General features: G+C 48.2%; 5 protein-coding genes across 5 annotated transcripts; 1 reads left to right on the top strand and 4 right to left on the bottom strand.

Moving 5' to 3' along the window:
- Positions 1 to 699: 699 nt before the first annotated feature.
- On the bottom strand, positions 700 to 2,847 carry POJ06DRAFT_244483 (glycosyl hydrolases family 31-domain-containing protein). The gene has a single exon (XM_056186504.1). It carries the CDS (start codon positions 2,746 to 2,748, stop codon positions 802 to 804), a length of 1,947 nt encoding a protein of 648 aa, XP_056047867.1. The 5' UTR covers positions 2,749 to 2,847; the 3' UTR covers positions 700 to 801.
- Positions 2,848 to 4,318: 1,471 nt separating this feature from the next.
- POJ06DRAFT_244479 (uncharacterized protein) lies at positions 4,319 to 6,733 on the bottom strand. Its single transcript, XM_056186503.1, has 4 exons — positions 6,515 to 6,733; positions 6,379 to 6,470; positions 5,518 to 6,321; positions 4,319 to 5,468 (listed from the first exon to the last, which is right to left on the bottom strand). The coding sequence occupies exons 1-4, from the start codon at positions 6,578 to 6,580 to the stop codon at positions 4,751 to 4,753; spliced, it is 1,680 nt and encodes a 559-aa protein (XP_056047866.1). The 5' UTR covers positions 6,581 to 6,733; the 3' UTR covers positions 4,319 to 4,750.
- A 1,117-nt stretch (positions 6,734 to 7,850) lies between these two features.
- Positions 7,851 to 8,763, bottom strand: POJ06DRAFT_279846 (uncharacterized protein; the record flags this gene model as incomplete). Its single annotated transcript, XM_056189844.1, has 2 exons — positions 7,851 to 8,393; positions 8,443 to 8,763. The coding sequence occupies 2 exons, from the start codon at positions 8,761 to 8,763 to the stop codon at positions 7,851 to 7,853; spliced, it is 864 nt and encodes a 287-aa protein (XP_056047865.1).
- A 3,875-nt stretch (positions 8,764 to 12,638) lies between these two features.
- POJ06DRAFT_293909 (uncharacterized protein) lies at positions 12,639 to 14,486 on the top strand (the record flags this gene model as incomplete). The annotated part of the gene is made up of 3 exons (XM_056190448.1): positions 12,639 to 12,882; positions 12,904 to 13,635; positions 13,698 to 14,486. The coding sequence occupies 3 exons, from the start codon at positions 12,639 to 12,641 to the stop codon at positions 14,321 to 14,323; spliced, it is 1,602 nt and encodes a 533-aa protein (XP_056047864.1). The 3' UTR covers positions 14,324 to 14,486.
- A 2,704-nt stretch (positions 14,487 to 17,190) lies between these two features.
- Positions 17,191 to 19,112, bottom strand: POJ06DRAFT_191907 (uncharacterized protein; the record flags this gene model as incomplete). The annotated part of the gene is made up of 2 exons (XM_056184865.1): positions 17,191 to 18,901; positions 18,955 to 19,112. 2 exons carry the CDS (start codon positions 19,110 to 19,112, stop codon positions 17,191 to 17,193), a joined length of 1,869 nt encoding a protein of 622 aa, XP_056047863.1.
- Positions 19,113 to 20,204: the final 1,092 nt, after the last annotated feature.

Genomic DNA, 20,204 nt, shown 5'->3' with positions numbered 1-20,204 from the left:
GCTCTCTACTATGTCACTTGATGACGCACACAAACGCCACCTTGCATTACTAATTCTAGGCTTTCAAGGCGCTTGACTGGACTCCAATCTTGTGAGCCAGGCGACCTTATTATCTTCAGATATTACATAGCGATTTTGAATGTCAAGTCCGTTTGCTACACTTATGCATGTACATATAACCGCGAAGAAATGGCCAACTTTCAGGATGCTCACATACTCCAAAATCAGCGTTTGGACACCGAATGAAGTATACTCAATCCCAGACCATAACAGCAATATAACAGAAAAAAAGGATCTTGCCCATAACACCCTACAAGATAGGTGAGTAATGTCCTTGGCATAACCTCTTGAGACGAAGTTACTCATAGTCTGATTTTAGATGCTAATTCAAAATACATGGTCCGCGAACTGTCTGCCCGAAACAATTGGCCTTAGAATCCATGATTCCGTTCCGGACGATGAATTCGAAGCTGCGAATATTCCGGATGGTGATATTTCTATTGACGGAAATGGTATTTGCGGTTCTGGGACGTCGATGAAGAACACAGCATGCTGAAGCTATTTAGAATTTATCTCCAGTTAGGTCAGCTTGCAGCAACGCTCTAATAATGGACATTTGTACCACACTAGCAATTGGAAAGTCGATTCTATGCTCTTAGACGCACAAGAAATCAAGTGAAAGAATTGTATTTACTCTATTGCCCCATTTACAAGCTTCCAGGAAAACCCAATGAGCTCGAGAAGATGTCGGTCGAAGATAACAAAAGTTATGTCCTTCTAGCTCTTCATATGCAACTGGCCTCAAACATGCGTCGCCACCAGATATTCGAGTACGGCATCGAGAAGTACTGAGTCTAGGCCGAGTGCGCGTAGCTGCCCAATACGCGCAGTGAGCGGCCTGTCCGAAGTGACCACATTCCAGATGCTTAGCTTCAGTGCGAAGCTGATCTGCGCGTCATCGACAATTGGATAGATTCGTGCAGTGGCGTCCGTCGGGACTAGCTTGGGATCCCTGCCAATATCCACTGTGAATTTTTTATCAAGTGGTATTGGACCGAGCCGCACTACGGTGCCGTAGAAGTCCGTGTCTGTGGCTTCCGCAGCATGTTCTTCGCCTTCAATTACTACATGGACCGCTTTCGGTTTGGGAAGTGCTGGGAACCTCAATACCCACTCGCGTGTGATTGGCGCCAGAGGGATCACTGGAGATGTAGGGCCGATGCGTATAATACCGCTTCGCTGCGAGAATGCGATCGGGGTGTGAGAAAACTGCACGTCATCGACAGCTGTTCCGGTGGCGTCATCTTCGAGCAATTCGAATGTGCCATCTGCGCCCACCACAATAATAACTTCAATTGCTGTTGGATTGTGTCCACCATTGCGTGGTTCGGCAGCAGCATCGAGCGGCACAATGGCACCTTCTGCAGCAAGGACGGGAACAGCTTTGAGGGACCGGTGCAGCCATAGATGGCGATCGCCATCGTAGACGGTCCCTGTAAACACGTCAACATGACGGCCTGGTGGCAGCCACGCAAGAACATGCCCAAGCCTTGTCCGAGTGTCTCGTGGCGTAGTTATCGGCGCTACGATCAACTCGGACCCAAACCGGAATTCATTGCGGTTGCTGTAAGCTTCATCTCGTTTTGGGTGATCCCAATATATAGGCTGTACAAGTGGTTCGCCCCCACGCGCTGCTCGTACATTCATAGTGTATATATACGGCATCAGCCGATGACGGAGTCGCAAGGCTTCAATCATGTTTTCGCGGGCTTCGGATCCAAAAGCCCATGGTTCTTTTGTGTTGAACGGATTATTCGAAGAATGCAAGCGCAGTATAGGAGAGAAAACGCCAAGTTGCACCCAACGGGTAGCAAGCTCGTCATCCTTGCCACCAAAAATGTGACCACCTATGTCATGACTCCACCATCCGTAGCCAATGTTCGACGCTGTGGCAGTGAACTCCGGCTGGAAGTCTAATGATGCCCATGTGACGACTGTGTCGCCGGAAAAACCCACCGGATAACGATGACTACCAGGGCCGGCAAACCTGGAGAACGTAAGCGGGCGTCGGCCATCACGGGCGTTATCGAGAAAATGGAAGTGATTAAGCATCCACAGTGGGTCAATACCAAGTGTGCGTGAGTACGGGCCTTGCTGCCAATCGACCCACCAGAAGTCAACGCCCTGCTTCTCAAGTCGCCGATGCAAGACGTTGAAGTAGACATTTAGAAACTCACGATCGGTGACGTCGAATGCAACCGGGTCCCCTGACGAAACGTCACGGCCGAGTGCCTGTGCGATCTCTTGGTAACCATCCTCAAAGCTGCGAATACCGTCAGCCGGATGCACGTTCAGGGTTGTCTTTAGATCCCTGTCGTGCAGACCAGTGAGAAATGCATCGGGATCTGGGATTAACTGCAAGTTCCAGCTGTAGCCCGTCCATCCGCTGCCGTGGACAGGATCGACGTCCACGATATGCCAATCCATATCGATGACTCCAACCGAAAGTGGTACCCGTTCCGCACTGAATCTGTCCATCAATGCAAGATATTCGTCTGCTTTGTACGGATAGTAACGACTCCACCAGTTGCCCAAAGCCCAGCGCGGTAGAAGGGGCTGATTACCGGAGATGGCATAAAATGCCCGGATGGCAGCGCGATAGTCATGACCATATGCAAATAAGTAGCCGTCCACACGATCACCACCCGATGGACGCGGGGCCACCCAGCCGTCCGATTCGAAAAGCATTGTGTCGGAGTCATCTATTACGGCTAAGCCGCAGCGAGAAATAACACCAGGACCGAGAGGAATCCGACCATCTGCTAGATCGAGGGTACGCGCTGTGCCGTAAAGGTTATTTCGACCCTCAAGGTCAAGGGGTTCCGTTCCGTATCGCCAGCTGCTTTGCCAGTCCGTGATATTGCCTCGCACATGTGCGCTGAGACCGCTCGCACTAAACCGCTTTTTATCGTAGACGAGGTGCACTCTATCCGTGATGATCTCCAGCCCATTGTCGCGGTCTATTACTCGGAAGTTGGGGACTGGCTGTTCTCGCCGTATAGCAAACGTGGACGCACGGTCTTCGAAGATGCCGTCAGCAGCCCATTCGTAACGCAAGAGCCCGTCGGCGAGCACCGAAAAGCGATAGTGGCATCCCTGGCCACCAACAACAGCTGCTGAATTTGCAATGGGGCTGATTGAAAAGTTTTTGTGATGCATTTTGGAGAACAACTCGATGAAAGCGATTCTAAAACCAAACTAAAATCCCAATATACTCTCGAACAGGGCAGAATCCTTATGGTTTGGGACTGCTAGTAGGTCCAAGATGCTATGACAGCAATTCAACTGCTTAATAGGGCGAAGAAGTTATCTGCAGTGAAATGTGGGCTATATAGAGTATGACAATTGTAGAACGCGACAACCACTGACCATTTGGCAACAAGCCGGAAATAGATGCACCGACTCCTTACAAATTACTTTCGGAGAAACATCGGCGATGCCTTATATTATCCACCAATCCTGCTGCGCGTGTATGAGTCTTAGAAAGCTGTATCTAACAGCGGCATGCGCGTGGAGGATTCCATGCGGCGTAGCCCCTCTTCTTTACCGTGACGCGGAGAGACTCAGATTCCCTCGGTGCTACTTCACGTTGAAACTGCCGAGCCCCACCGCGGGACTACTGCGGCGCTACTGCGACCCGACGCTGCTGCGCGTTCCCCACAGGGTCGGCACACCATCACGTCTGCCCAAACAACGAGCCCCTTTAGTCTACACGATTGATCGTCCATATCCGCTGCAGGACACAGACTGATAGGGCTCTATGACGAGCCGATGCTGTAAAAGCTACCGGTCGTCTCACCAACAAGGCTGAGTGGAGCTTCAATACCGAGTAGAAGTCCACGCTAACGAGTTGATAGGAACATGTCCGGCGGATCCTTTGTGTTGTTTGGTCAATGTCAGCACTCTGCAGTTCAACATTGATATGATTCTCGACATATTTTTACTATCAGAGGGTTTACCTAACAGCCAGTCAATCAACTTCTCTCATATTCAGTTTGCACTCGAAACGTTTCAAACTAAATTCTCGTGGATAATGCTAACGGAACCAAAGGGATTGGCATATGGTGAGCTTAATGTCAATTTAAGCGGAGGCTTAGCGAGAAAAAGTTACAAGGACTGCAGTTGATCCCGCTTAGTGGGGTGACGTCCTAATTGAATGCGCTGAAATCAACGGTTGTCATCGTTGGGGATGTCAGGCGAACATGGATATTATCGAGTTTGTCTACGATTTTTCGTTATATCATAGCGAGAAGAGACATTTGGGAAAATTGTAGCCTATTGTGGGAATGACTTCCACACCTAAAACATGATAACTAGACGTAGGCATGTTTTTAATTTACAAGCAGTCAGGTTCGTCCGAAGACAAAAGAAACGGAACAACTTTGGCAAAATGTTAATACCGATGTCAATCAATGAGAGTCCCCTAAGCTGATCAGGTTCGAGACACTCATCAGCTGGCATTCTGTTTCGATTCGACCTAAGACTCCTAGCAATCATGGATGTGACACTGGGTATCATTCTTCTCATGCTCGGTAACTGTGGTTGAATCTGGTTTCGGAGTTAGCGGCGATGGTTCACATTACCGGACTGAAACCGCTGGCTATTTCTCTGCAGCGGTTCAAAAATATATCAATTTCATGCATTCAACATAATTCATGTATTCAACCAGATATAACCCGTGTATTTCCGATTACCACGACGGCGGTAACCCTGCAACAGCCATCATTAAAGGGACCAAGTACGGATGTTGCCCGCCTCCTAATGTAGCTAACAAGGCAATAAACTGGTTCAAAACCTCGATATCCGATGGCACTAACTTGGAATCCTCAATTCTAGTCTTCCACAATGATGGGTAGCATGATACTACCACGACCGCGCTGCTCGCAATATCATAAAACTTTACTATATTTCCGATCCCATGAACTTCAAAATTTTCCACCGCGAAATTTTTACTGATCCGCATGGTATCTCGTGCAATATCAATTACGTACGCGATATTCAGTTCCCTGCAGCCGTCAGGAGAGTCTTCCTCGCTTAGAAGACCGTGGGAGTGGCAAACGTTCCATACTCGATTACGCAGCCACTGTTGTGAAATCGCAATATCAGCTATCTGATCCTCGCTGAGTAAATTATCATCTGCATCGCTTTCATTGTAGACTTCAGATATGAGTCGATGCATGCTAAGCGCCCGTTCCGCAGTGAATTTCGCACAATCGTTAGCAGAACTCGCAGCACATTTCCCATTCCAGCAGTCTAAGATGTCGACGTCAACAACGCCATATAGGCTGGCAAGCTTCGTCACGCCAAATGCACCCAAGTGACTTTGCTGCTGTGTAAGAAAGGCGGACCGCTGGAGTCGAGATAGTAAATTTTGTGACAACGCGTACTTTCGTGCAACAGCATGGGCGCTAGCATTGTTAGCATAAGTCTTAAGAGTTGACGCCGACAACTACTCACTGTTCCGTCACCGCTAACATCCTATACAATGTTGCCCTCTTCCGCCACTCCTCAACCGTAATAGTCTGGTCATTACGCGATTGGGCTTCCATAATTTCCGCCAAAGTCACCGCCTCACGCAGCCGTAACCACGCAGCATGCGGTAACTGCCGATTGTCCAAGCACATAAATAGAAAGAACGACGTAAGGATATTATCGACACTAGGCTTCTCCACAAATGATGGATCCGTACTTCGCATTGCGACCGCATCGTCCATTAGTGTCTGTGCGAGTTGGGCCCTTTCGCGACAGCTCTGTCTGTCCTGCAAGACGCCATCGCGCTTGAACACGGGCTCCAGTAGTACGAACGCGCAGATTGTGTGAACAAGCGCACAAAACTCGGGATTCTGTGTATTTTCGCGAGCCCGCAGGCGTGTTAATAGAGACGTGCAGTCGACTAACGGATAGAATTTCGACATTCGCCAGACATATGAATGTACCAAAGAATCCATCGTGCGCATATCGACCTTGACCGATTTTGGAACACTATGTGACAGGTCATGCTCGCCGTTGAACAGCCCCGGCTCTAGATTTGCCGGAATATCTGGAAAAAGAGAACTGAGTAGGTCTGACCCAAGGAGCATTTCGTTTGCAGTCGGGCCACCTCCCGTCGTGACCGATGGAATATTCACGTTACTTGGTGATACTGTGAGCGCCGACGAGGAACTTTCCATAATTCTTGCAACTACTGGCGCTCTCATAAAGTTGACGACGTCTTCCGTTGAATTGGATGACTTGAGTGACTCAAGCCGCATCTTGCCGAATCTTGACGGGTTAATCTTAGCGCACAATGGTCTTTCAGCAATGAAAGCTATTACTTACTTTCCAGACGGCCCCTTCTTTTTTCGAGGCCTGATATACGAGCACTCCAAGGAAAGATGACTGCATCTCGGACACGGTACGGAACGACCACACTACTGTCGTCAGATGTGAAGCGTCGGCACAAGATGTCCCTCACCTTGACCTTTCGAGACCAGCACTGATCACAAGCACGAACATTCTGTAAACTTGCCGAAGAAACCATTTCTGAAATTGGCAATGGAATAGCAAGATCTGGATCTGTACTCTGATGCTTGGAAGATGTGGAACAAATAGCGGAGATGAGGAAAGTGCACACCCGTCACTAGTGTTTTTTGGGCGCGGGGGCCCCAACGTGTCACAAGGTATAATCGGCGTGCCCGCGTTGATGCTCAGAAATCGAGGAATTGCAGCCCCACGACTGAACTACAGTTCCAGAACCCATGCCAAATAGAGTTAGTGCACGCGAAACTCCATACACGGGTTTACGGTTTTTCCGTGAGCATGGCGAAATATACAGTCTCAGACTCCATACTGGGACTAACGTTTTTGAACATTCATTGAGTACGCGTTATTGGCTGACAATATACTATAGCACCAGGGCTGTTCCGAATATTCGTTTTTGCGAATAATTATTCATCGCCATTTTTAGTGGCGAATAACGAATAACGAATATTATTCTCTGACCTTCCACTGAGCGAATAATTGAGCATATATATTCGCCGAATATTCATTATTTACTGCAATTATATGCTCAATTGACTGGTCCAATTAGATTTTGCAGCTTTATACTAATAATAATCGAGAAATGAGAGCCTTTTGGCCAAAATGCCGCCTGAATGGCTTCTTTTCGTGCTTCGTGCTAACTACACCAGTAACTATGCATAAATGTACTAAATCTGCCATTGCACTAACAGTAGTATACAGATAATATAAATATAATAGGACGGAGTATATATATTCAGCAGAGCTATTATGTACTTACTTACTCACTCACTTTACTCAGTAAGTCGGATGTCTCCCTAATTATTAGATCATTAAGCTATATTATTATCAATTGAGTTCAGGGTTCAGAAAATAGTTGATATTAAGCAAGAGACCTTCTTGAGCTCTTGAAAGGTAATTGTTTGCTAGAAATGTCACAACACATGCAAGTCGGCAGCGGAGTACTTTTCTTAAATTGGTGGCAAACTAGCCTATTCGGGTTATACTGCCCACGTGATTATACACGAATATTTATATTCGCTGAATAGGTAACTCGAATATTATTCGCAATACTCAGAATTTGGGAGGACTCGGAAAACAATTCCGCCGATTTTATTATGATGGCAAGCATCAAGTTCCACGGTTATTTCATCGCTTTGTGTAGCAAATGTGAACCACATTTTATACCTAAAATTGACAACGCATATTTATTTCGTCCATTATGTCCACACTAAAATAACCAAACTTTCTATTATTACTACATGCACTGGGGAAGCTTACATTGCAACCGTCTACAGAACGGTATAACCGCCGTCGATGAGAATATCACTGCCGGTACAAAAGGAGCTAGCTTCGGATGCCAACCACAAAGCGCAACCAGCTAGTTCTTCAGGTTGACCTAGACGGCCCATGGGAGTGCGAGACTTCCATTCACGAAAATAGCCTTCTTCGAATACAGTGTTGAGAGGAGTATCCATATAGCCAGGGGAAATCGAGTTGCATCGAATACGATGCTTAGCCCATTCGGCAGACAGAGACTTCATGAGATGGATGACCCCAGCCTTGGATGAGTTGTAAGCACATTGCGGATTTGGCCAGTTCACAATAGATCCGGACATGGAACCAACGAAAATTATGGAACCTCCCCTGCCGGCGGCAATCATTTGCTTACCGGCAGCCTGAGCGCAGAAAAATGAACCGTTCAGGTTGACGTCAATCACTCTGCGGAACCTTTCAGGCGAATACTCTTCGGCGTGGACTATGTCCGCAATGCCGGCAGACAGTATGGCGATATCGATTCGACCGAGATCGCGGACCACCGAGTCCATGGCGCCCTGGACGGCGACTTCATCGCGGACATCGAGACGGTAAATTAGCATCGACACCGAACTGGACGTGAAGTTGCTTGCAAGCATGCTCCCCAAGATCGCTCTGCAGGTCAATAATAGCGATTCCAGACAGGCCAGCAGCGCAGAGACCCTCAGCCATTGAGTAGCCGAGACCCCGAGCACCGCCGGTGATTACGGCAACTTTGCCGTCGAGACGTAACATGTCAAGCACGTTACGCCTAACACCAGCTGAGGCGGGGGCTGGAGCAACAGTCCTTGAAGCATCGTTGGCACGCATGGTAACGCGCTCATCGAACATTTGCTGGGAAACGATGGCATCTTTTGTTGGAGTGATCTGGACGGAGACAGTGGCCATATAAATAGATCGGACGAAGATGCGATGGAAGGAAACAAATCTGTCTTTTATTGCTAGGTATGTGGAGCAGCGGGCTTATGGGCAAGTACTGTGCTTATATATCCGGCAACCGGACTACGTTGGCCAGTGGTGCATCAAACATTCATCAAAAAGATGCGGAACACGGTCAACGGTCAAAAAGGGTCCACGCCTTGTACCATGCCGATGGCTAAACAATCACTAATGATCCAATGCGCTATAGCTGACCCGCGCTTGGACCTTGAAAATTCGTTCCAGCATGGGACTTGAGATTTCCACCCCACCAGCTCTAAGGCCGATGAAGCTGATATCGGAAAATGCACCGCTCCAGCAAGTCAGCAGTCAAGTTGACTGACAACTTTTGGTTTCCATGATGGTCACCACAGGAATTCAAGGTTCAGCTTCCCAAAATGGAATATGCAGTGACTTGTGGCGTTTCCTGAAGATGATCTGGGTGGTGCTGGCGAACCCTCCCGCGAATTAGCAAGCCAGCACTTGAGGATATGATAAGCGTAAAGCTTAATTGGTATCCAACGTCCGCACTAAGGAGTGTATCTGTACCGCCGCCAAATGTTATATGTATCCCCGTCGACGCACCGTGTGCGGCGCGCCCGAAAACTTCTCGCAGTAATTACCCCACCGACAGGTGCGACACGCAAATTACAGCTACATCTCCGCTGGCCCAATCGGTTGCGGTAGCCTGTTCCGAGTGGCTTCATCGACTATGAGAATGTGTCCTGAAGACGACGTTGGCGAAGGCGTCCCCGCACGCCGGCATTCATCTGGTGTAAGATAGCGAAATATTTCCCGAAAGAGTAGCTTTACATCATATACTGCAACTTCCTCAACGAAAACTACTATTACGCGTGAGGTATGTGCCAGCAACGCACAAAGATTAAAATAGCCCCTGCCATCCCATAGCTTACATACATGACTACTCGAATTGTTGAGATCCGTCTTCCTGCAGCCGTTCTGTTAATTCGCTCGCTAGCAACGTTGGCGCGCTTTGCTCGAGGGAGGTACGTACGCAATCAGATGCCATTATGATGTCCTTTGAGTCAATCAGATTGAGACGCTGTAGGGTTTGTAACGTACTACAGTGCAAATCACCTACAGTTGTGACTGAAATATTCGCTGCCTACTCATAATGGCTCCAACCTTCCCCGAAATTCGATTCAATGCCTTGACCCATTCCCCTAACGCCCGGCCTCACGCAACTCGTTGATCTCGTAACGTAAAGGAGTCGCTGGGACCGGCAACGGACCAAGTGGCTTGTCTCGCCGTTCTTGGCAACTCCGGCTCCATTCTAAGTGTGCTTGCATCGACGATGACAGCGAGCAGCAGCAGCAGCAGCAGCAGCAGCAGCAGCAGCAGCAGCCGGGGACAGGTGGATAATCTATAACAATACGAGAGGCACAGAAGCCACTGCGCGTCAGAGGAGAAGAGGCGCACTGTAGATCGGATAAGTTGTTAGCTGCCGTAATGTTCCTCAGATTCTTGCGACCGAAGCACTCGATTTCCACAAGAGGCAACCAACTCCCGAAATACGTCATGCACTTATTAAAGTTCGGTTCGTGTTCCAGACGCATCATTTTCATATCATAAAACTGCTCTTCGCCAAGACCATACGTCGCCCTACAAAAACAGATTTAGCACTACGTTGCTCATTGTGACGTACTCAGAACACCGTGAAAAGTGGACTTGATCCATCATTTCGATTTACTTGGTACATGAATCTGACATACTTAGTCAGTTTTACGCCGATTTGTAACGTACCAAATAAGTCACTTTAAAAAGTTCTCCATAAGTTTTTAAGAAATCACAAAATCGAAATGACGAACTTCGTACCACAGTACTGAGTCGATCAAAACGATCAACTGCGTAAGTCAAAGTGATGCACATAGACTCACCCTTGTTTTCCAGGTATTATGCATTGGGGGGTTATTTACGCTGCAAATTTAATCTATAAACCACGTGTATTGAATATCTTAGCTGCGATACATACATCTGATACCACCGCGCATATCCACCTCTCATTTTTATGCCAACCTCAACATCAGTAAGTCAGTAACATGAGTAAGACCATCAATCATACAATCAATGCGCCCTTGATTTGCCAGTAAACCACTACCCTCGTCCTGCATCGTACCCCAACTCAGCTCGAGAAAAGATAGACAGCAGATAGAGTGAAAGAGTAATAATAATAACATGAAAATCCTCAAAGCATGAACAATGAAATTGACTTACTCAATACTTGCAGTGAGAGACTCATTGCGGCAGGATGATAAACTCGATACTTTCGTTTCTATTGATTGTTTATTCATATGACTTCCACTTAACTTCTATTGACTTGGTTCAATCTCACCCATCAAGAAGAAACGCGTATCATCGTAGAAACGTAGTGTTCTCACTGGATTTCAATTCATGGCGTAATTTAACCATAAGCTACAGTGAGGTATTGGTTTGACGTCCAACACTCCCCCTCAACCGTATAAGTCAGTCGTAATAAGTCCCTAAGCTTCATAAACGTAGTGCCCGGCAATGCTTCGTCATAATATCAGCAACCATATCTTTTGAGGGCTTGTGCACAACTCGAATTTCCTTCCGTTCGACTAGTTCGGGGTAATACTCGACCGTTTCCATGGACCCCATCCTGGCCAAGAGCGCGGTTCTCATGCGGAGGGGCAACATGCTCAGTAAGAAGGAAATCGAGGACGGCGTGGACGTGCTGGTCATGAAGTGGTCAAAGAAATAAGCGTGTGAGTGATCTCAGGAGGTAAATCCGCCGTCAGCATTTATAGCATTTAGTATCAGCAGTAGCTGACGGCCACAGCTGATAAATGCTGACATATGGTTTGTCATTAGCATCTATGATAATGCCATTGTTAACTAGCCAAAGAAGCGCTCGACCGTAAAATCGTGTACCGAATTCTTGTATGCCGATATCCATGGATAAATCCGAGCGGCGGCCTTGACGTTTAGTCGGTTGAAATCACCAGTCCGAGTGTCATTCCGGGAATGCCGCACTTTCGCCAAATTTACTTTGGAGAGGATTGGATTGTGTTCGACCTTATTGCAGGATACCCCATGGTTTACTTTCTCTATTCCGTCATGCACTGAGTAGATCTCAGCGGACGCGGTAGTGTCGGCAATTCTTTTGGGACAGTTTTCGGGCTTGCAACTGGGGCCCCAATTGATCACGACTTGTGCTAGCCCGGGACTTTCGCGGAGTTCATACCTTACCTCATAGGGTTACTAACTACTGAATACAAATTTACACGACGCTTCCTTCCATCATTACTATGCCGAGAATAACTTACGTCAAAAGAATGTTGATCAACAGTGCCGAAATGCGTCTGATGTATTGTGGGTCATTGATCGGCGGCTTCATTTTCAACTTGAAAGAGCGTAGGAGAAGAAAATACAAAGAATATCTTTTAATAGTGATGGAAAGAAACATCTTAACTGAGAATAAAAATGACAATGCCTGCTATAGCCCTCATGGGCCGAATCTCGGCACTACTTTGCACGGGTTGACCTTAACCCGGGGGTACTGCGGCGGAACCATTCGGCGCGGCCTAAGGTTCACCGCGATGGACATTCGCCACAATTTTTTACGGCTCTCAGTCACAACTAGGGCTGCCATTGGTAGTATTCCACCCTACAGATTTAGCTGGCCTTCTAGACTCTGTACCGTTTTCGGCTTTTCCCCCCTAGAGGCGCCCCAGACCGCCGTGCGGGGTAGAATTCGCCGCTAAGCCATCAGCTAGTTAACAGGTATCGTACAAATATATATTTTGACATCCGCCTCCCCCAGACTACTTTCGCCAGAGTCAACACTTCTCCGCACTAGCACAATGCACTTCAAGACCGAACACGACGACTATTCCCATGAGGCTGGCATAGAGCCGCCGGCTGCCCTCCGTCCAATTGTCACTCAAAACCTCAATCAGGACTTGCTATCTGAGGCCAAAGATGCCACAGCATTCGAGCACCAGATGACTGCTCGGGAAGCGTTTAAAATCTATCCAAAGGCTGTCATGTGGTCTGTCCTACTTTCCCTTGCGATTGTTATGGAAGGATATGATACGCTCCTTCTCGGTTCATTCTACGCATTGCCAGCCTTTGTCAAAAAGTTTGGTACACTCCAACCAGACGGCTCCTACTCAGTACCCGCACCTTGGCAGGCCGGATTATCCAATGGCGCTCAGGTTGGCGCAATTATTGGATTATTCTTCGCTGGTTACGCCTCAGAGAGATTTGGATACCGCAAGACTATGCTCACGGGGCTTATCACTATCACTGCCTTCATCTTCATTCAGTTTTTCGCTCCCAATGTGCAGGTATTACAGGTCGCCTATGTTCTCTGTGGTTTGCCCTGGGGTGTGTTCCAAACAGTAACTACAGCCTACGCAGCTGAAGTGTGCCCAATTGCTCTTCGTGCTTATCTCACCACTTATGTCAACTTGTGCTGGGTCTTTGGCCAGCTTATCGCTTCTGGAGTCTTGCGAGGCATGCTAAACGTCCAAAGTGAGTGGTCGTACAGAGCTTGTTACGCAATCCAGTGGTTTTGGCCTATTCCTGTCATCACAAGTGTTATCTTTGCTCCAGAATCGCCATGGTGGCTTGTCCGTCGCGGCAGAATCGACGATGCTGTAGAAGCCATTGATCGCCTTACCACGAAAGGCGTCAACTTGAACTTTAATGCGGAACAAAAGGTCGCCATGATGGTCCATACCAACGACATGGAGAAAAAGGTTTCCGAGGGAACTTCTTACGTTGACTGCCTGAAGCACACCGATTTGAGAAGAACAGAGATCGCATCCGTTGTTTGGCTTAGCCAAGTTCTTTGCGGTTCGGCACTAATGTCTTACTCCACATACTTTTATGAACTGGCAGGCTTACCGACTACCCAGCATTCAACTTTACTCTCATTCAATTCGGTCTCGGAGGAATTGGTACCATGTCCTCATGGGTTGCCATGACATTCTTCGGTCGTCGCACTCTGTTTCTTACCGGTTTGGGCACCCTGTTCACTTTACTTATCATCGTCGGTATTATTTCTGTTACACCGTCTGCCGATAAGGGTGGCAGCTGGGCAATTGGTTCCATGCTGCTCGTCTTCACTCTTGTGTACGACTGCACCATCGGCCCAGTTTGCTACTCCCTTGTTGCGGAAATTCCGGCTACCAGACTCCGTTCGAAAACAATCGTCATTGCGCGAAACGTCTACAACGTCGGCGGTATAGTCAGGGAGGTCATTACACCATACATGCTCAACCCAACTGCCTGGAACTGGGGAGCCAAGAGCGCATTCTTCTGGGCCGGAATGAATTTTTTGTTATTCGTGTGGACCTTTTTCAGACTTCCAGAACCAAAAGGACTAGCCTATAGTGAGCTTGATATTCTGTTCGAGCGGGGAGTTAGTGCGAGAAAGTTTAGATCCACTCCTGTTGATCCATTTAACGGCATTACTTCTGAGTTGGATGCACCAAAGGCGGGAACAAGTATGGTTGAGAATATCGAGGATGGTAAGGCATAGTTTGCACTTGGTTGTCAGATTTATGTCATGTTTCTTTAGTCTTGCCCTGACCTGAAGTGTAGTTTAAAAGGGCGTTTACGTTACTAGTCAATAAACCGCATTATGGTATACAAGATCCTACCTTAGTTCTTATCGTACAGACACTTGTTGATATAGGCTCTTCGGCACTCCTAAGTCTTAAAAGGCCTTGGAGAAAGAAACTTTTGTTGAGAAACGGCAAGATCAGCACTACGTGAGTGTAATATTAAGATTTTTGGCGATCAGGTTGTCGAACGTTTGGCTTCCTACTGTCATCGCTTTCATGAACCAACAATATGTTTGTGCTTGTCGGACTTCATAGAAATTTTTCGTCGCTGGTCCAAGCGTCTAAATAAGGAAGATATATTATATATATTCTATAGCCACCGTGCGGCCGATTCGGTCGATGCGAGAGAGATTGTCAATTAATATCGATCGAGAGCGTATCAAGCACGCTTGTCGCCATGATTTGTTCTCCAGTCTTACCGAAGTGATTCTGGTAGCATTAGCCCTAACCCCACCCTCTAAATGATTGGGAATACTTCTAGTTTGGTGCGGTCGAACGCAAACGGACATGCCCCTTCCCTTATTCGAGCCCAAACCCTTGGACACGCTACCCTAACCCCGGGAGGATGGTCGCAAGCGACATGTCCGCAAGTAATACCTTCTTCAACGTGACGTGTTGGATTTAGACTTAATCGGTCCTCCATTGGAGCCTCCGAGGTTCATACAGCTTGGCGACAAAAGCGGGCATGATCATAGGAGGTAAATATTAATAGGCTTTACCCCTATTTTTTGGCTAGGGCTGTTTCGAATGCGAATATTCGCAGATATCCGCTATATTCGTTATTCGTATTCGCAAGTTATCACGTGACATACTTAAAGAAGCTAGAAAGTTGACTAATTAGGCAATGAGTATATACAGTAGCGTCCAACTGCGTCAGGGTTAGGGTCAGGTTGCGTAACAGCTAGTAAAATCATGGTATACAGTTATCATCTCATTTTATAGATAGCAGACTAGCAGACTAATTTGTTTCCCGTCAACGTGCAACTGAACGGGACATCCGATATAAAAGTAACTACTCAATAATTTGCGAATTGCGAATATTCGCAATCGAAACTGTTGCGAATAATATTCGCAGGCTTTATTCGCAATTACGAATATTCGTAAGCCCTACCTATTTAGGTCTTAATGTTATTATTAATAGTAAATCAACATAATATTGTGCACGAGTTAAGCATCTCTGAGTCACGTGACGATTAGACCGACCCTCAGGCCACTCCCGCGACGCGGCGTCCAAATTAACGGCGTACTTGCCGTCCAGTCTGAACCAAAAGATGTATACCCATCAATCCGAATCTCAGTGCTCCGTTAGCAAATAGTGACGACCGAGCTTATGTCGGCCAAGGGATTTACCGCCCGTCGTAAATGTCAGCCTGCTCTCCCCACCCGTAATGATGGCTTCGTCGAGCTGTCCATCGACATCGGCTTCTTATTGCACAACGAAATTTACTGACGCCTCATATCACAGATCCGATCCCGCTTGCGGGACATGCCGGAAGAAATGCCGCAAATGCGACCGTACACGACCAATCTGCAGTAGGTGCAGGGCGAAAGGTCTTCACTGTGAGGGCTATCCTCCCAGGTTTCAGTTCTGCGAGATCGTCGTCCAGGCAGAGGCCCCTGGCTGCAACGACGATGAGACACAGCGGACTAGCTCTCTCTGTCATCGCTTCAGTCCCTTCCTGGGCTTGTGGGAACGTCGCCATCAAGTAGAGCGACAATGCTGCCGACGACATCATCGACGCCTCTCTCTCCTCCTCAGCTTACCTCGCCGGAACCACTGGTACGCGACTCCGCACCCTTGAGTCTGCCCTCTCCGTCGTCGCCGCTTTCAGACTCCACCACGCCTCTCATCAAGGGCCCCGCTAGGTTGGACGACGAAAACTGGCTAACTCACCAGCCGCTCATCCTGCATTGTAAGCTCGAACACCACCCCTTTTTTTTGTTCTCTCTCTCTCACTCCGTTGGTGCCTGGCTAACGACCGGGCTTAGTCAGAGATGATCTCAGTGAAGCTCTCATGATCTCCATTGAACGGACCGAGAATCCGTTCAGAAAGTAGGTGTTGCCACTTGCATACCAGCACGAAGGTGTTCTTCACAGGGTTTGTAATGTACTACAGTGCAAATCACCCAAATTCAGTTGTGACTGAAATATTCGGTGTTCTTACCCGTAATGGCTTCAACCTTCGCTGAAATTCGAGTCAATGCGTTGACCTCACGCAACGCGTTGATCTCGTAACGAAAGGAGTCGCTGGGACCGGCAGTGGACCAAGTGCCTTATCTCGCCGTTCTTGGCCACTCCGGCTCCATTCTCAGTGTTCTTGCACCGGACGATAACAGGGAACAGCAGCAGCAGCAGCCGGGGACAGGTGGAGATATCTATAACCATACGAGAGGCACAGAAGCCACTGCGCGTCAGATGCGAGGTCACGCAGACGCGTCCGAGCGCGAGTCATTTGCTTATTCCTGGCGCTCTCTGAGTCTCGTCATCAGCGTCGAATACGAATATTCATACGAATACGAATATTGGATCTGTCGTTCTCGGCGCTCAATGATCTTCCGGTGCCGATAGGTCTATATTGCCAGACTGTTGTCCTGGAATTATGTTTAGTGGTGAGCCTATGCGCGTCTTGAATGGCATGAAAAATATCATGTCTTAATTATGTGGCTCATACTAATTCTTAAAAATATCAATAACTAACATAGATGAGAACAGTTCCATCCCGGTTACGCCCCTGCTGAATCTACTACAAGCTAACGTGTATTTTCCCAACCCCGCTGTCGTTTAGGCTTGAAATTGTTCCGAATGCACCCAGCAACCGTTAGTGGCACCGCCGCTCAGCAAGGCAGCCACAATATTTTTCACCTGGGCGCTGAGGCTTGCCGAGCCACATACCGCGACCCCAGTTTCGCCGGCGGCCTGCTCCAGGACGCGGCCTATGTGTCCACGAAGATCACTTGGTTTGCTAGGCACAAGATGGATTATGTCTGCATGTGCGTTCAGGAACTCCGACAGCGAGCCTAGGGATGTGCTCGATGGCTCCGTCGCGCAATCAGATATGAAGATATAGATGTGCAAGGACAAATTGCTCGTGACTGGGTGGTGATCGGCTGCCGAGTTCTGAAGCTTTGCATCATCCAGAGCCAGCCCTTGCTGCACAGCGATCACCCGTTCTGTCTGCTCCGCAAGAACTGCCCTTAGCTGCTCGTCGAAGTGTCCAATATCGGCGTATCGCTTGACACACCAAATCATCTTGACTTGACTTGCACGCGATTGGCACAGCACATCCCTGATCACGGAGAAGCCGAAGGTGGCGCCGACGCCAGACACGACTGCAAGAACGGTCTCGAATTGGTTCCAGTCACGAGTTGGTCCGCCATGCGGCAAATCCACGAGAACCGGAAAGGACGCTGTTGCTGTGACCACGGGTGCGGCCGCAATCCCGATTTGCTGCTCGTTCTTGTCTTCCTGGATCTCTTGGCTGGCAGCCAGTGTTTTGTTAAGCAGGGTTCGCGTGAAGCCGGTTTTGACCCGCACAACAAACAACATCTTTTCGTCCTTTGCCAGTGAAGAAACAGTGAATGGATGTGACGTGAAAGGCGCAACAGTCGGAAAGGAGATGGTGACATGCTGACCCGGCTTCCACTTGTAGCGCCTGATGCCGCGACCGGCTGCTGCTGTTGGGATCTCGATAAGGATGGTTTCCAGGTCCGGCATTACACGAACAGAAGCAGTGAATCTGCAGAGGCCTGGTTGCTCTCGCGAGAAAGAAATGTTGAAAAATAAGACAATGATCCATCTAACAACCACGTCCCCAATGTACAGCCCTAGTGCAATAAATATGTAGTCGTGCGCCTTTAATTGCGTGTAGTCAGTCGTATGTAACAAAAGGACAATAAACAGGACAATTGTTGATGCGACGTGGTTGGCGAAGAATATTTCGTAAAAAGCGCGCCTCAATGGGCGAAGCGACGACAACAGTGCAAGCCACGCCAGGACTAACCACCCGCCAATGCCGTTGGAGTCAAGCTTATTAACGTCATCCAAGACGGAGTTGAGGTTGAACGGTCCGCGGCTCATGTAGAGCCAGTGCAATGACGCCGTTAGCACGACTCCACGTGCGACCCAGCGATGAAAGAAGTTGAGAGACACGCTTGATGACGAGCCTGTGAGAAAGGAGATGATATTGAGTCGCCGACTGGCGAGGAGGATGACCATCGGCAGTTGTGCCAGCGCTAGCCAGCCGGTGCGGAAACCGGCATTCTCCCAATCGGCATCCGTCTTGAGAGGCTGTTTGTAGAAACAAAGAGCCAGAATAAAGCCTAAGTAGAGCAGAGCTAGCAGAGCACGGCCGACCGAAGGTAAACTAAAGAACGCGGGATGGCGTTGCAGAATGAGTGGAGTCGGATACGTAAGAGACCTGACCAACGAAGTACATGTAGTATACAGTCGCGATAGTGCGGAGTGAGACCGCGATGACGACCGCCGTCGCATTCTATTGATCGCAATTAGGTAACCCTGACGTTGCTATTTCTCGTTGTGCCATACCTTATCCTGCCGAGCAAGTAGTCGGAGGCCCTAAAGACAAATGCTAACCCAATAAAAGAGCCCATGGCAGCCCAATACATGCGACCCATATAATAGGGCTCCGGATTGCCATTCTCGTCGAAATTGCCGACGTCAACATCGAGTCCGTAGGAAGACATTTAGCGTATGATCGGGATGATGCTCAGTAGATTTGTTCGCGTATGACTCTTATGGCGAGATGCGAGCTTTACTTCGCACTCAATAATGATCCTACGCTTAAATTAAATTATCAAAGCAAAATATTGCTGCCAGATTTCGTAAGCTGTCTAGCATGCGCAGTGGTGTGAGGATGAGGTTCAACGATCTAGCGAAGTTCAGTTGGCACGGGACAAACCCCATATTTAATATGCCAGAAGACCACAGGGGAAGAAAGGCGAAGGGACAGAATAACTTTATTTCATAGCCGCAGCAAATCCCCACTGGCCAGGGCGCGACCTTCGACGCGTCATTGCTTTAACCGTGTCCGGACCGTGCGAAAAGTCGACGTCTTCGTCCAGCTTGAGCCGTCTGCAGAACGCCATCATGATTCTTTGCCTGATGTAGAAGGTCCGCCTGCCAGCTACATTTATCGTCACCGTTCGCCAGACAACCGCGAGACTGTTCATGCGATAGGTCCCTAAGGAATGCGCGGATACAATCTTAGTTGCCAGGAAATTACGCAAGAACCATGGCACTGGCAAATGGTTTACAAGTTATTGCTGCTCCAAGGTCTCAGCCACGTAAAATGCCTCTCTCGGACTGCGATTTCGGACCGAGAGACTAGGGCTAGGGCTGAGCCTGATCTCCACAGGCCCTCCGTCTAATGTCCCACTGCTAGTTACATATTTATAGAATCATGGGGCTTAAACTAGCTATTCCTCTTTGGGACTAGCGTGCTATACTTTCTTTCGTACCCATTAATTGGCGACAATCGTAAACCACACCGCCAAGTCGGAGTTGCCTAAAACTTCATTAAATCCGACTAAAATAGCGCGTTCAATGTGAAGACCCCTTTGGTCGTATCTTCGACACTAATCATTTTATCTAGTCTCCAGTATTCTAGGAACTGCTACAGAATATCATCATTTGGAGCGATGGCGTCGTAAATTTGGCCTCACCGCGTTTTATCTTTGTGGGGTATGTTCACGTCATTTAATATTCGGTGCTGGCACTAATCAATCAACGCAATACAACAAGAAGTGAACTCACTGATGTCGATCATACCAAGTAGT

This window comes from Lipomyces tetrasporus (genome assembly GCF_029532465.1).
Source record: "Lipomyces tetrasporus strain NRRL Y-64009 chromosome Unknown POJ06scaffold_1, whole genome shotgun sequence".
NCBI lineage: Eukaryota > Fungi > Ascomycota > Lipomycetes > Lipomycetales > Lipomycetaceae > Lipomyces > Lipomyces tetrasporus.
This window is presented reverse-complemented; position numbering and strand designations above follow the sequence as displayed.

Excerpts from the sequence above, each read along its gene's own strand:
- POJ06DRAFT_244483 (XM_056186504.1), bottom strand. The coding sequence starts at position 2,748 with ATGCTTTTCGAATCGGACGGCTGGGTGGCCCCGCGTCCATCGGGTGGT.
- POJ06DRAFT_244479 (XM_056186503.1), bottom strand. The coding sequence starts at position 6,580 with ATGGTTTCTTCGGCAAGTTTACAGAATGTTCGTGCTTGTGATCAGTGC. Across the intron at positions 6,322-6,378 it reads AAGAAGGGGCCGTCTGGAAA|ATTCGGCAAGATGCGGCTTG; the intron begins GTAAGTAATAGC and ends TAACCCGTCAAG. Across the intron at positions 5,469-5,517 it reads ATGTTAGCGGTGACGGAACA|CGCCCATGCTGTTGCACGAA; the intron begins GTGAGTAGTTGT and ends TAACAATGCTAG.